This window comes from Manis javanica, chromosome 1 (genome assembly GCF_040802235.1).
Source record: "Manis javanica isolate MJ-LG chromosome 1, MJ_LKY, whole genome shotgun sequence".
In the NCBI taxonomy this organism is placed as follows: domain Eukaryota; kingdom Metazoa; phylum Chordata; class Mammalia; order Pholidota; family Manidae; genus Manis; species Manis javanica.
Window position 1 is genome coordinate 16,393,800 of NC_133156.1, and position 15,409 is coordinate 16,409,208.

Genomic DNA, 15,409 nt, shown 5'->3' on the forward strand with positions numbered 1-15,409 from the left:
GTCAGTCACTAGAATCCCATCCACTCAGAGCAAGTCTGCACACAGCAAGCTGGTTTCTGCCTCTGGGCCTCTCTGCCCACACAGCCATCCTCTGGGCCTCTGTCCTCAGTGCTGCCACCACTCCAGCCTCTGCTCTCCTCCCCTGCAGCCCTGCAGCCATGCCACCATGTTGCCCAGAGACCTGGGCAGGGCTCTCTGTACAGAGTCAGTAACCACGCATTGCCCACACGGGTGCAGTGCACTAGCCAACCAGGGCCAGGTGGGAATCGTAGCCACAGAGACCTTCATTTTATCCACAGGCAGTTTTTGTGCAGTGTTCAAGCAGTAAGTTCACTTTCATTTGTAATCAAAGTTTAGCAGTAAATTCACTTGGTGTAAAAAGTGTGTGTTCTGTGTCTCCCAGTGAGACACACCTCCTCCTGCTTCGCGTCTGTGAAGCCATGTGGAAGATTTTTGCCATCTGTGCAGAGGGGCTTTTTTATAGTCTGGTTTTTATTTTGCTCCAATTTTAAGTTATCTTGTGGCAAACCCTGAAAGAGGCATTCGCTATTGTTTTATTCTGCGGTAGAAAGTATGCTTCTCTTTACTGAAAATGAGATAACAGATCATGTAGCTATTGAAATATTTTCTCAAAATTTAGTATCTTTAGGAATACAGTGCCTCCGTAAAATATTCTACAAATAATACAGTGAACTCAATTTAGAATTCAAACAATACTAATAAAATAGAACAATATTTTAAAAGTTTTAAGTCATTTAGAACCAGCCTGGTTGAAAATAAAGCCTTCACCAGCTGTTACAATAGACTTAGCCTGAGTTTTACAGCCTTTCCAGCTGATAGATACGACAAATGAGGGACAGGTGATACAAGCTGCTGAATGCTTTCAGTGTTATAAATCCTGACACCTATATATGAAAATGGTTGGTCTATTTTTAGATGATTGGTGATGAGTGATGCCAGCCTTGTACCAAAGGACAAACTGACATCATGAATAGAACCTCCTTTTAAACTCGTTCCAGATATATCCCCAAGCCTTTCATTGCACTTCCTACAAAACTCAGTCCTCATTTGGCTATTTATTGAGCACCTACTCTGTCCCAGGCACTGTGCCTGGTGTTGTTTCAGAAGAAAACTGAGAGCAAGTAGTTAGGTATAACTCACGCATGATTGTGATTTTAATTTCATTCAGATGAGCTATGGAGAAGAGCCCATCCACGCTGTTTAGCAGAGCTGCCAGAGTAAACTGGGGCTGCAGGCTGCAGGCTGAGAAGGGAAAAGCCGAGTTCGCACGGCTTGTAGCACCCAGTGCTGGGGCCTGAAGGAGACTGCTGACCTTTCCTCACAGCTTCTCCAGCCTTCCTCAGTGGAGGACCTTGCACCCAAGGGTGCGGACATTTAGTGGCTGCATGCTGCAGGGAGCCCTTCCCGGGGTGCGTCTTCCTGCTCATTCTATGCAAAGCAATCCGCCCCTGCAGTGCCCAGGTCAGTTTTTGTTGCACTGCAGTTCGGATGCAAGGACAGTGAGAATTTCTCTTTTTCTTTTTTTCTTCCCCAGCTGCCTTATCTATCATTTACAGCATCTTCGTCTGTTTTGATATGGAGAAATCTTTATGTCTGTCTTTTTATGATTGCAGAAAAACTATATTTTATGCATAAAAATAATACTGAGTGGGTTAAAATAGCTAATTGGGAGATTATAATAGCAAATGTCCAGAACTCATATGTCTTTCTCTTTCTTAACACTGGTAGATAATGGACTATAAAAATGGTGTACTTTTGTATTTTATATGCAAGGGCTGTCTGAGTTTTTTGTTGACCTGCATAGGTAAACACTTAAATATGGCACTGCATTGGCAGTTTTTGCATATAATTTGTATTTATTTGGTCTCAGAAAAAAGAAAAGATAAATGATCTGATAAAGTCTCAAAATATTGACCTGAAGATTTCATTCATCAGAGTTGAGATTCTTAAATGAGCAGGGTGTAAAATCTAGATAGGAAGACCTCTCCTATTAAAATGACAGGAACCTTCTTACCCTTAAAATTGACAATTGTACAGACAGTAACTTTAAAAAGAGTCTAAGAGAAAACAATTACTTGGGTAGTTGGTTAGGTACATTACTGTCAGTGTCAGGTAGAATTCCAGGAAAGTTTTCTGTTGTTCATGTTTATTAAAACAATTCATTTCTTAATGATAGGGTTTTAAAGCCTGCATTGGTTCTCAATTTTATTTCTTCCACATTTTTAAAAAGGGCAACATGATCATTATCAGCCATCATATGAAGTGATTCCCAATAGTAGGGCCATGCCCTTTATAGGGTTGGGCAGTTTTGTTAGAATCTTCAGTTGGGGATGTGTGTAATCTGGAAAGATACCCCTTCTCCCCCTGCTACTGCCCCAACTCATTGTAATAAAGAAAACTTTGTATCTCAGCCAGAATCACACAGAATATTCCAATCCTTAGTAGAAATTATATTCCCTACCCCCCCAAAAAACCATTTGTGAATTTTAAGTGAGATAGCCTATTAGGAAAAGAGAAAAATTAGTTAAAATTGATTTAAACACGACAGTCTAATCACCACAAAATTTATCAGTATATGGAAGTAAGTGTATTCATCATTAGAATGACAAGAGCTTTGCTCAAAGGATACTGAAATGCCTCAAGAAGAGCGTTTTTTTCATGTGCTGCCATCAACAAGCAGCCTTGGCATTTCTCAGGGTACAGAAGCCACCTCTGAGTCTTGGAACACCTGAAGAACGGGTAGTGGCTCTCCTGCCTTGCAGCTGATCAGGCTGCCCTCTGGAGAGCCCAGGCGTCCCTACGTAACCGCCAGTGACGGCTGTCTCTCTCTTATTTTTTCAGTACCCATCGTAAAGCAGACGTGGGCAGGGCAGGCACGTCTCATTGAATTCTACAGTGATCATGCAGAAAGTTCCATCCCTACAGTGGATCTGGGGATTCCTAATACAGACAGAGGTGAGTCCTTAATTCTTACCATTCCTCTTATTCTGAATGTCCATTCTGTAAATATAGCAGATTAGGATGAAAGTGAAATAATAAGTACTATAATTTTTGCCTTATGGAAGTCTTTCCCTCCTTCCCTCCCAACATCTTTACTCATGGATATGGACCAATTCTTTCTGATTAAGAACTGTCTTAGCACTCTATCTTTAGTGTGTACTTAGAACGCGCCACAGGATCTGGTATATTAGAAACTCAATAGCAAGTGTTTATAAAATGAATGAAGATATAGAATTCTACTTTTGCCCCACTGTTTCTCCATGGTTGTGATGCTCAGAGTTGTAACAGTTCCTTCAGCAGAAGTGTATCTAAGGAAAGATACCAGGGCTTCTGTAATTTCTGTGAGGCTTACACCTTTCTTGTTTGGAGTGAAGACACTAGTTTTATCTGCCTCACGTTATCTCTGTGACCTTGTGTGACTCCTCTCCTCTCTCTAGGTCCCCGTTTTCCTCACATGAAATAAATGACTTAGACTTGGATTCTAAAGTTCCCGCTGGTTCACTCTGTCTATGAAAATTAGAAAAGGCTAACTTTTAAAGTTTTTCAAATTATTAAGGTGCATGTCAGCATTTAAGCTTTTACCTTTAAAACTTCACAACCAAAAAAAAACAACTTTAAAATGAATCAATATACATTTTAAAGAAAAGAATGCATTGTAAGTTTTCTTCTCAAATTTCCTAGGTCATTGTGGAAAGACATTTGCCATTTTGGAAAGATTTCTGAATCACAGCCATGACAAAATAGCGTGGTTAGTCATTGTGGATGATGATACATTAATAAGGTAAGAGGTCACTCTCATCTTCAGGTGGCTTGAAACAGACAATTATTTAAGTAGACTTAAATATATTTGTCTTCAGAAACTATGATGGGCACTCTGCTCTGGCCAATGTGGAGTAAAAGGGACTAGATTTACCCTCACATCTGAAACAACCCCAAAAAAGAACAAAATAGATGAAATGAGGGTCTTTAAGGCACTAGCCAGTAGGCAACAAGACAGTAATCCATTAATGACTGACGCAGCTGCCCTCAGAGGGTGTCCAAGTCACTGCTCAGGGCAGGGAGCCCGGGTGGAAACTTCCCATCTCCTTGGGTTGAAGAGCCGAAGCGGAGAGTCCGGAGAGACTGAGGCCACTAAAGTTCGTAGGACAGACCACTGGAGAGGAGACAGCTGCTCGGAGAGAGCACTGGAGACCCGTGCAGACCCCTGCAAGTATTCAGTGGAGTACTGATGGGTGTGTGTGTGTAAGGAGACTCCTGGAGGCTGGGGGAAGACCCAGCCTGGACGGTTAGCGGGAATGGTGCCCAGCATTCACACAGGTCAGAGTGCAGTTCCTGTTCCCACCGGCCAGACTGGAAAACCCTCGATTCTCAAGGTATATCGGGTAGAGTAGATAGACGCACCTTGCTTTAATAGTGGGAAATGGCTAACCCGGGACCAAGAACTGCTCCAGTCCTGCCTGGACCCACAAAGAGCAACTGTTCCCAAGCATCTACCTGCATCCAGGAACAGAGCTCAAAATGTACTGACACACCAAAGCATCCAGCATTCAACAACATAGGATTCAGTGTCTGGCACCTGATCAGAAGTTACCAGGCGTGCAAAGCAGCAGAATTCACCCATAATGAGGAGAAGAATCAATAGATTGACATTGTCCCAGAAATAAGGCAGTGTGAGAATTAGCAATTATTAAACTAATAGTTCTTATAACTCTTCCATATGTTCAATAAAAGTACACGGAGGGTATAAGAATGAAACTGAACTTCTAAAGATGAAAACCACATTGTCTGAGGTAGAAATTCCACTGGGTGAGAATATCAGCAAATTAGATACTACAGAAGAAAGTATCAGGGTACTTCAGAACCTTGCAACAGCAGTGAAACACAAAGATAAAAAATAATTTTAACAAATGAACAAAGCATCACCGAGCTGGGGGAAATTTTCAGCAGCCTTGTCCATGTATAATGGGAACCTTCTGAAGAGAAGGGGAACATGAGAAATACTTAAGGACATATTTTCCAAATTTAATGGCAACTGTAAGTTCACAGATCCCGGAAGCCTGGTGAATCTGCAGCACACCTTGCAGGTCACAACCATCCCCAAGAATGATGCCTTTTCAACATCTCGTGTAGCATTTACTGCATCTAAAAGAAACTGCAATCTTGCGCTATCGGTGTTCACTAGTTACTCCACCTGAAGGCTTTTCTAAATGTTCATTTTTAAAAATATTTATTTGCAGTAATATCTAACTGCTCAATGATGTCTTAAATGTGTTTTTCAGCTTAAGCCTTGTCACCTCTTCAAAACTGTGACATCATCTTTGATCACAGTGAACTCTAACTTTTCTTAATTCATGAGGCTAAATATTTGTAAGATTCAGAGTCAGTCTCTCCTTTCCGTGTAAAGCATGAACAGCAATAGCAGTTTTTCTGTTACCATCGAAACTTGGAGCTTTGAGTCCAAGTGAAACACAATCAACAAGAATTTGGGGATATGGAAAAAATACCTTGACACGCACGAGAAGACCTCAGACTGGAGTGGCCTTCCTTGAGGGAAACAAGTGTAGTGTATCAGAACTGAAGCTTTTCTAGAAAGCCTCACTTCCCAAATTCCCTTCCCCATCTGCCAGCCACGTGCTTGATATGAACCTCATTTTTTTCTTTTATAGTTCCTTTCTTGGCCATTGAACATTTAAAAAAACACAAAGTCTGTCTGAACAGATGTGATGATTAATTCACACTCACTGGGAAACAGGACTGGTTGGAGTGAGCTATGTATGGCCGCCCTTCCTCCACTGACGGGCCCCCTACCCACCCGAAGGGCAGCCGTGTTCTGGCAGGGGCTCCTTAAAACTAGGGGCTAAGCCCCTTGCTTCTCAATTTCTCTCATTTGCGGTAGTAGACAGTGTTCATCACTTCATTTTTTTTTCAAAAAAGGCATGTCTTCTCTAGATCACTTAAACTTCATCTCTAAATGATTTCAGCATATACGTTATGTAATATAACCAGTGGGATGTGAGAACCAGAAGATATTTACTCTGAAAACACACTTGTATTTAACAATGACCGTTTCTGTCCCTAATCTTAGCATCTCCAGGCTCCGGCACCTGCTTAGCTGTTACAACTCCAGTGAACCTGTGTTTCTGGGGGAGCGCTATGGCTATGGCCTGGGCACCGGCGGCTACAGCTACGTCACGGGAGGAGGAGGGTAACTATGAGCATGGCTTTCTGCAGACACTCTCAATGCTAACTTCCATTGCACAATGTGGAGGTGGGTCTGTGGCTCTGGGGGTCTGCACTGACACCTGTGTGCTCTGGAAGTGGTAGCTGTTACAGTAATAAAAATGAACATCCAATTTACTAAATATGACAAGAACCCACAGTAAAGAAAGTTTGCCCCTTGAGGAGGCAATATATAAATGTATGCTGAGGGACTTGGTAGAAATACCCTAAAATGATTGCTTCTAGGTAGCTGGTGAGTTTGAATGAATGAAAAAAATTTGGATATAGATTTTATTTTCAGAAAATAAGTCAGACTTGTAAATTACTGAGTGCTTATACATCACCTTTAAGAAAGGAGTAGTGTAGAAGTTTAGACTTAAGCAGTTCAGTGGTATTTGTGCAGGGTTTACAGGTTTTAAATAAGTTAATGTTTTAAAATGAAGCATATGCCTAGTCTATTATAGGGGAAGATTTTAATTTGGTTTATTTGGGTAAGTTAAGTGAGCAGTGAGTCTATTCTATCATTTCTACAGTTTTTGCAGTTGGGATATTTAGGAAGAATTTTAACTTATCAATTCAGTCATTTAAATTCACTCAGTCAGTGTTTGCTGGGTATCTACTGTAGGCTGAAGAACATTCTAGGCACTGGATTATAGACTTCTGAAGAGCTAGGACTTTATGTTCTTTGCAATCTCCTAGATGCAAACAGTTCTAACTGCAGAACCTCAAGAATCATATCCCAGGTGTTGTGGTTTGGTGTAGCCGACTCAGTGGTGACTATTAATGGTCATGCGCGCGGCCCTTTATGGCCGTAACCACGCCTGGGCAGGAGTACTGATCTTTTTTGAGCCGTGTCCTGTGTCTGCCTGGGGTCACTAGTAGCAGGAGATGGAGGCCCACGTAGGCCTTTGAAAAGATAAAGGCTAAGGTCAAGGAGTACTGACCTCATCGTTAAAAAAAAGGTCCAAGTTATTTGCGGCTTTATGGTAATGCATTCAGTTTCTGGGTGAGGTTTTGAGGTCAATTAGGTCATGGCACCCGTTTAACCAGAACTTTCCATTTTGAAAGGGGACCTGTTATTTGTGTATGAGTTTATATATTTTGTAGCACATGTTATTATGCTTTTAACATGGAAGTGACTTTGTGTGCTTTCTGCAAGAAAACTGTTGTTAGCTGTTATTTCTGTGACTGGCACTTGAGGCCTTCTGAAACCAGAAGGCTTTTCCTGGCCTACCAGCATTTCCTTTCACTGCTGCAGTTGGAATGCATTCACTTGACACACCGGTGTGCCCAGGCTGTGGGCTAGCACTGGGAATGCAGTGGGGGCTCAGGGCTACTGCTGGAGTGGCAAACACACTGCCCAGGGGTCACTGCTCTGCCCTCCCGGGCCTGGGGCAGGCCTTGCTCACCCACCAACGTGTTCAGCCTCTTACGTGTTCAGCCTCCCCCTTGCTACTGTGTATTTCCTACCAGCTCCAGCCTTCCCATCTTAAAGCTTCTTCTGCCGTCACACCATCTCTCTTCTCCCCTTCAAAAGCTTAGGGATTCACAACTCTCACCGTCTCTGCCTCCCCACGCCCACCTTCATTGGTCCCTCTAACTAAACTACCTTGCTAAGGTCCCTGGTGAGCTCCATGTGGCCAAATGAAATGGATCAATTCCAATCTTTATCTTAAACTCTCAGCAGCCTTTGACAAAGTTGGCTGTTGATGTCTTGAAACACTCCTTTCTCTTACTTTCCGGAACATCATCCTTCCCTTGTTTATTCCTGTCTTTCTGATCATACCTCTCAGTGCCTTTCTTCTATCCCTTACGTGGCTGTCTCCCAGGCATCTTTTCTCGTTTCCCTTGTCCTCTCACTCTGTGTTCTCATTGGGTGATATTCTCCACCCAGGGGGCTTTATGTTCAATGCACCCGAATCTCTGTCCCCAGCCTACAGCTTCTCCTGACCTCCTGATGCACGTGTCCACTTACCAAAGGGTATGGCCACTGGGATGAACCATAGGCACGTCAAACTCAGCACCTCTCACACTGACCTCTTCATTTCTGCCTAGCCCAGCGGTGGTGGTCTCCCAGGGTCCTCGTCTGGGAGACACCAGCACAGGTGAGCTCCTGCTCCAGAAACGTCTCAGCCAGCTCCCTCTCCCCCCACTGCCCTGCAATGGAGTCAGCTGCTCAGTCTCGTCAGTCGTATCTCCTAAGTGTCTCTTCTGTGGGTGCCCCTCCTGGTCTCCACCTCCACCATCCGAGTCTCCGCCACACCGTCTCCCGCACAGTGGGCTCCCGCCACAGCCTCCTGGTGTCCCCGCTTCTCTCTTCCTTCACTCCCTGACATCAGTCACACTGGTGTGTGTGTGTGTAAAACAGAAACAGACATTTCACAGACCGTACTTACTCTCTCCATGTGATGCACTGTGCTATTTCTGTTTTATTCTATCCGTTTCTGAAAGCACATCTGATCCTGCTACTCTCCAGCCGGTCGTCACTGGCCTCCCTACATTGTCTCTCCCCTAGAGCGTGGCTCTTTCCCACTCCTGGCCTGGAGACAAGGAGCTAAGTGTTCAGACTTCAACAAGAACCAGATCCTCTGGGACCGGGCCTCTGGTTTGCCTCATCCCAGCCTCCCCTGCTGCCTTGGGCCGCAATCCCAGCAGGTCGTCTGCCCTCCCGACCCCAGGCCCAGCTTGTCCCTGTGAAGGATTCCTCTCTTGGGAAGTGAGCTCATCTCAGCATCGTCCGTTGCGTCAATAGGTCTATAGGCAAATGTGGTCTTTAGTTTGGGGGGGTTTCTCTGCCTTGCCACGAGAGTGGGTGTCCTCTGCAGCCTTTTATAAGCTCCCATTGCCTTTAGGATGACGTCCACGTTCCTCAGCAAGGCTTCCAAGGTGCTCATGATCTTGGCACATTATGCTTTACCTTTTGGGCCTCATTCCCTGGCACCTTCGTCTTAAACAATTCTAGCTGAATGCACTGCGTTTCCTCAGAGGCGCTATTTTCTCTCTCCTCTCCTAAGATACTGCATCTGCTGGCCTCTGCGTCACGCCATTCCGCTCAGCCTCCTGCCGCTGTCCGCTGGCTCATCCTCATTGTTTTGGACGCCATATAGCTGTGATGTATTCATTCCAAGAAGCCTGCAGCCTAGGCTAGCCTCTCAAGTCTGGGTCTGATGCCTTTCTAATGTACCTTCACAGCATGTTATGCAAACCATTATCATTTAATTGCCTGTTTAGTTTCCTGTTTTGCACCTAAATTATGAGTTATTTGAAGGCATCACCTGTGTCTCATGACACGTTGTGGCTGCACTTCCTAGGATAGAGACTCATTTTTCACAAGGTGCAGTGAATAAATGAATAAACAATGAGTAAACACTGGGCACTGATATTTCTAGAACTAATGACCAGTGTAGTAGTCTGTTTTAATTTTAATAGCACTTTTACAAAGATGCGGAAACACACACACTGAGGTTGGCTCCTATCGGCCTTTGACAAAAGCTGCAGACGTCCTGTTGGCCAGTCTCTCTGGTACGACAGGAGACTGTTCTGATGACCCAGCTGAAGAACCAACGTGTTTTTTTAAACAAGTCAGGATTAGTTAATGGCTTATAGAAACAACTAATGGGTCAAAACCATTATTTTAAAATAAGGAAATATAGAACAGAATAAAGTAGAAATATAGTGGATCACAAGTAGTAAGGGCAAGTACTGCTTTGTAAATTTTTTTAAAAAGTTACCAGGTAATAATTTATTTTACTTATTTTAATTTTGTTATTGTGCTACCATTGATGTACAATATTACATCAGTCCCTGATGTACAGCAGAGTGGATTGGCAGCTGTCTGCACCACTAAGCGCCCACCAAGGTATACAGACAGGACTGTTTTGTGAGACTGTTTCAGTCTTAGACACACATGTACTGTGCACAGAAATAGCTGCAATAGGAAATGTTTCTTGTTTTCTCACATTTGCTTTAGAGTCAAGTAAGTCTTTAAAACCATTGCCTGAAACCGTCCCTCCCGTGCCCCGCTCCTCAGAGCTAAGCGGAGAGGGTGGCCTCCAGGGACTCACGTAGCTCTTCTGTGTCGTCTGGCCAAAGAGACCTGCGCACTGTTGGCATCCGGGTGTCTGGTGTTTACTTTGTTTCTTACTCCTCGACAGTTTGGGTGTTAGATGACAATTGGTTCCGTAACCATTTTCTTTTTTTGCAAATATTTATTCACGTATGTTTGGGTGGGGTGTTGTGATCAGGTGTCATCGTTCTCGTGGGAGTCCTCTTGGACGGTGTTCCCCCGAGACAGCCGTGACCTCACCAGCTGGCGGGCCAGCTGGAGGGCGGGCATGTCATCCTCACTTGCTTTGTCTCCCGCATGTGCTCCCAGTGTGCACAGTGCCCTTGGGCAAGTCCCTGACACTCCTGTCAGTGCTTCTTATTTTAAAAGTTCGTATATAAAGGGGAATCACATTTTAGTCTTACAGCTTTTCAGAATCATTTTAATATTTAAAAGTTGGCAGACAGAGCAGACAGACCATGAAATGACTGGTGATTTTCCATTTTGGGGTGACTTCATTTTGAAGGAACTCATCAGGATACTAATAAACAGTGTTATGAAAGGCCTGTGTGTGCTTAGTTTATGTGAATAATTCATATAAGACTGTCCTGTGTGAATAGGCAAAAATAGAAAAAAAAATTACTAATAGAAATTTCATGCTTACATGTTATCTTCCTGTAAAATTAATTTTTTAGAGAGTGGCCAAAGTAAAAGGCCTTCCTTTTCTTTCTCATCCTACTAGATGCTGGCAAAAGAAAAAAAGAGTATTTTTATTTAAATTGGGATGAGCAAGATCACGGCTCTGATGGGAATATAGTTACATACTTAGGAAATTTTCCCTGACGTGCCTCAAGTGGACACTGGAAGGGAAATGTCCATTTACAGGTGGTGCGTGTCCCCTCACAGAGGCCCATACTGGGGCGTCTGCTGGATGAGTAGGCGTTTGGCTCGGCCTGTAGGTGTGAGGCCCAGCGTCACAGGTGGACACTAGACTTCCTAAGAGGCAGATTCTGGTGAGTTTTCAAACTTGCAGTTTTCTTTTCTGTATAGTTCACAAGAACTTTTTTTGCTCATCTTGTACAATGTACATCTTCGTACAGCTTCTAGTTCATCTGCCTTCTGCCATCTTAGCAGGGCAGGGACAGTGCCTTCCATGCTGCTGTGTTGCCAGCGTGAGGTCACTAGTGTTAGTAAATACACTGACCAGAGCCCCCTGGGTGTGGCATCAGCGTCTGTGCACCAGGGACTGTGCTCAAGCTCTTTGTCCTCTGTCCCTTCCCACTAGACTGACTTGACAGAGCCCTTCCTCTCCTGGGAAGAAGATTTTGCAAAGGCAGTTTCGTGCTCATTTGTCTGATGCATCCGACTTCTCCTGAGCATGTGAGGCCCTGTATTTGGCTATAGGAATATATGGATTCAGTTCATAGAGTTTTGCCTACAAGACGCTGTTCCTTATTGGGAATGAACTTGTGAATTGTATTAGTCCCTTTTGCCCCATCGCTACTGGATTATTCATGATATGAGAAGACCCTTACAACCCCACAATTGGAATGGAAACTAGAAACCAATCTATATTTTAAAAAGAAGGTAATTTCTTGCAGAACTTGGTATCAAAGTGGTGGCAAGGGCCCGAGGAAGCAACGGGAGCAGCTGGCCTCACTCGGAGCTCACTCACCACAGAGAGCTGCTCTGCCCCCGAGCTGCAGGAGGGAAGCAGGTGGTGGTCTCTGGAGCCCACTGCCATGGGTCGCCATGGGACAGCCACTGCCACCTGCCTCGGCCACGGAGACCGCCAGAGGCAGAGGCACCCAGCCTCCCTCAGTGCTGTGCCCTGTTGTCAGAAGGAAGCCAGGACTTGGCTGGCAAGGGCTCTGCGAGATACTGGTTTCAATTGTTCGAATCCCCTGCAGTGCTGAAGAGAGCACAGAAGGGCAGCTGTGGGTGTGAGTTCCACTAGGAACTCGCCAACATACCTACCCGGTCAAGTAGCATAGTAGCGTCGTAACAGTATTTGAGGCAAATCAAGCTCTCTTTCTCCCTCTTTTTTTTGTTCTATTTCTCAAAACCACCTTAAGGAAGCTCCTACAAACTGGCACCACTTGGATAATGCTGGGGATTGGTACAGCCACTTGGACAATACTTTTTTTTTTTCAATTAGATTTGATGTCGTTGGCACCTCATCACCTGTATGGATGAGGTGCCCAGAATTTCTGAGACCATCTACCTGCCAGAAAGGTAGATTTTGTTACTAATCTCACTGAGTGTGTCAGAACTAAAGAACTCTTCTAATTTTCTGATGGCATATTAGAGAAAGAGTGCTGCATATATGAAGAAATACAATTGCCTATTTGATAGGTAAACATCTCTTCAAAGTGACTTTCCTTTCATAGAAAGCAGAAAGACAGTATTCCCCCAAAACTAAGATTAAATATAAGACACTGATGTCCGGATCTTTTATCTTCCTCAGAAATGTGGCCTCTGAACTATACATTTCGTTATTCAGATGAACAGTTTCAAGGAGCTGCCCTTACCCTCTTCTCTCCTCTGGCTTCTAGAATGGTCTTCAGCAGAGAGGCAATCAGAAGACTTCTCGCCAGTCAGTGTCGCTGCTACAGCCACGATGCCCCGGATGACATGGTCCTGGGAATGTGCTTTAGTGGACTGGGCATCCCTGTGACACACAGCCCCCTCTTCCATCAGGTGAGCAAAATGGTCTTAGTCCTACCCCCAAGGGAGAGGGGCACTTTTTTATCACTTAGAATCCTGCTTCTTGCCCTTCATATATTTTTCTGTAAGCAATATTAAGAATTATGTGGACAGGCTTTGGGGCATCCTTAACAGACCTCTTAGTCCAGAGGGTTGATGCTGTACCACATGCAGCATGCTGGTAGGAGACAGAAACATCCAGAAAATGAAATGATGTCTGGCCAATTTCCTTGCATATAGGACCATGGAAAAGCTGGTTTTCTGTTTCCTTTCTGAGTTAAAAAACTGATGGTATTTAAAAATGGTTAGATGTGTAATGCTATCTAGAAATTATACAGGACTGACCTAATATTGTCCTGTTAGCCATCAAGTGTATATAATTCTACACTGTCCTCAGTTTTTACACCGTCTGTGCGCTGTTTTTTGGGGCTTTTCCCCATTGGTTGCTACTACACTGAGTGGCTTCATTTTCTTAAACTTCAACATAGTATGTCAATAAGCATATATTCTGGAGGTTATAGGAAGAAAGAGATGAGATGGTGCTTCAGGGAAGCCTGGTGCTCACAGCGGCACCATACTCCAGTTTGGAGTTGGAGAAGGGAATCCTTCTGCATTACTTTTTCGAGTTTTGAAGAATCAGGTCAGTGAATGTTCTGATATTGTAATAATAATAGCAGATATACTTGCCCTAAAAATAACCATAGCCCACACTCTTTCAATGCTCTCCTTCAAGAGTCTCAAAACTTTGAAACTGAAATGTATAATGCGTCGTGTATTTTAAGTACCCTTCCTCATTGTGAAGTATGTATTCACGCTTTGTTTAGTAACCAGTGGCAAACGCTATCATGCAGTACAGATGAGCACGGCAGCAACAGCACGATAGGAAATACCTTGAACAAGGCAAAGAAAGTTGTTGCATTATCATGAAAGGCAGAATCCATTCCTGCATTCTTAAGGACAGCAAGGCAGGATAGAAAGAGACCTTTAATGTCAAGAAATGTATGAGAAAAGTACCAGTCTGACTGGCACTTATCCACCACCTCGAGAGGTCTTTCCCGCTCTACGCCTACGTGCTGTGTCGTGATGACTTAGAAAGGACGTCACTTCCTTCTCGCTCACTCTCCTGCTGTATCTCACACCGTCTGACTCAAAGAAAATGAAGGGCGATTAAAACTGTTGGTGTATAAGGGAAATAGTTTATCATTGTTAATATGACAGTCTGAGATTTTATAGCAGCCTTTTTCACCTGGGAAAGAACATGTACAATCCTTAAGCAAAAGTTCTTTTAGGATAACTTAAACATGAAAAAAGTTGGTTCCTGTGCTTTAAAACTCTTGATTTGTCTAATTCACATAGTAAATTTTAAACCTTTTTAAAACCATAAAATATGCTTAAAACTTAACCTCCCCAAGAGATGCTGCTCTATCTTCCAGTTCTTAAGCTTCTTTCAGAGGGTTTGCTAAGATGTGGACATTACTTTTCATTTGTGATGTTTGAATACGGATCCAAACAGTATATTCACTCATGCTGAGAAGGAGAGATCTCGAGGCCAAGAGAGAAAATCTAAGATTCCTCATGAGTTGGATGTAGAGTGGGCAGAGTCTCAGACACAATGTTGCCTGGCCACTTACCTCTTTTTAGTCAGCGTGTTCTTGTGAAGTCATGGTTCAGAAGGGGCCTCAGAGAATGTCTAGTGTATCTCTTTGCCAAAAACAAAGTACCCAAGCATGTGGGTTTCTCTTCTTCCAAAATTATATGCCACTAATGGGTATGGCAGTATGCACTGGCCAGTGAACAGAACTGTCAGAACCACCATTCCAGGTCTCTGGAAATCAGCTGAAAGCATTGAGAAGCATTTATTCCTAAAAGTCTGCTGTGGTTTTGGGTCAGAACCACAGAGTCTGCGGCTGTGTGAGGCCCTTCCACCTGAAGCCCAGCCCCACCCACCTGCCTTGCCCAGCACGCTTGCAGAGGCCAGGGCACTTTCACCAGGTGGGCCTGGCGGCTCTGCTCTCAGAGGGAATGGGCTTGACATAGGGAGCAAGAGATGAAAATACACAGATATGTCAGCTAAAATTGTCAAACTTCATAGGAAACAAACAAGAACAGCCTGTACCTTTCCTGGCCTGAGGCTGCAGTCTCGGATTAGGTGAAGGGTGTGTTAGCCAGAAACGTAACCCCTAGTACCCTGGAGGCAAGGCAGCAAGAGTAGGGCTAGGATAGCTCACAACCGTCTGGCCGCTGAGAAACCACGTGCATGCAGGGGATGAGCCTCGCTGCAAGTAAAAGCCAAGGCATGCCGGGATCGCACCGAAGCTTCCGCTGTGCTTTCCAGCCCCCACACAGGGCGAGCTTTCTGGGCTCCCAGTGTTTGAGCACAGCCTCTGCCTAGATCCTAACTTAACCAATTAGCTTTTC

At 44.1% G+C, this 15,409-nt stretch overlaps 1 protein-coding gene and 1 long non-coding RNA gene across 6 annotated transcripts in view; one reads left to right on the forward strand and one right to left on the reverse strand.

Annotated features, from left to right (window-relative positions):
* B3GLCT (beta 3-glucosyltransferase) overlaps positions 1–15,409 on the forward strand; it is an 81,273-nt gene that overhangs the window by 60,695 nt on the left and 5,169 nt on the right. For all 4 annotated transcript variants that reach the window (XR_005057412.2, XM_037003887.2, XM_073228916.1 and 1 more), the window contains 4 exons: positions 2,863–2,976; positions 3,703–3,802; positions 6,107–6,226; positions 12,841–12,985. Coding sequence is in view for 3 of the 4 variants with exons in the window: in XM_037003887.2 (XP_036859782.1) it covers positions 2,863–2,976; positions 3,703–3,802; positions 6,107–6,226; positions 12,841–12,985 (479 nt within the window). In the remaining variant the exon portion in view is untranslated. The remainder of the gene's footprint in view (positions 1–2,862; positions 2,977–3,702; positions 3,803–6,106; positions 6,227–12,840; positions 12,986–15,409) is intronic.
* Positions 1–15,409, reverse strand: part of LOC140847761 (uncharacterized) — a 215,827-nt gene that overhangs the window by 59,435 nt on the left and 140,983 nt on the right. The gene's annotated exons all lie outside the window — the stretch shown is intronic.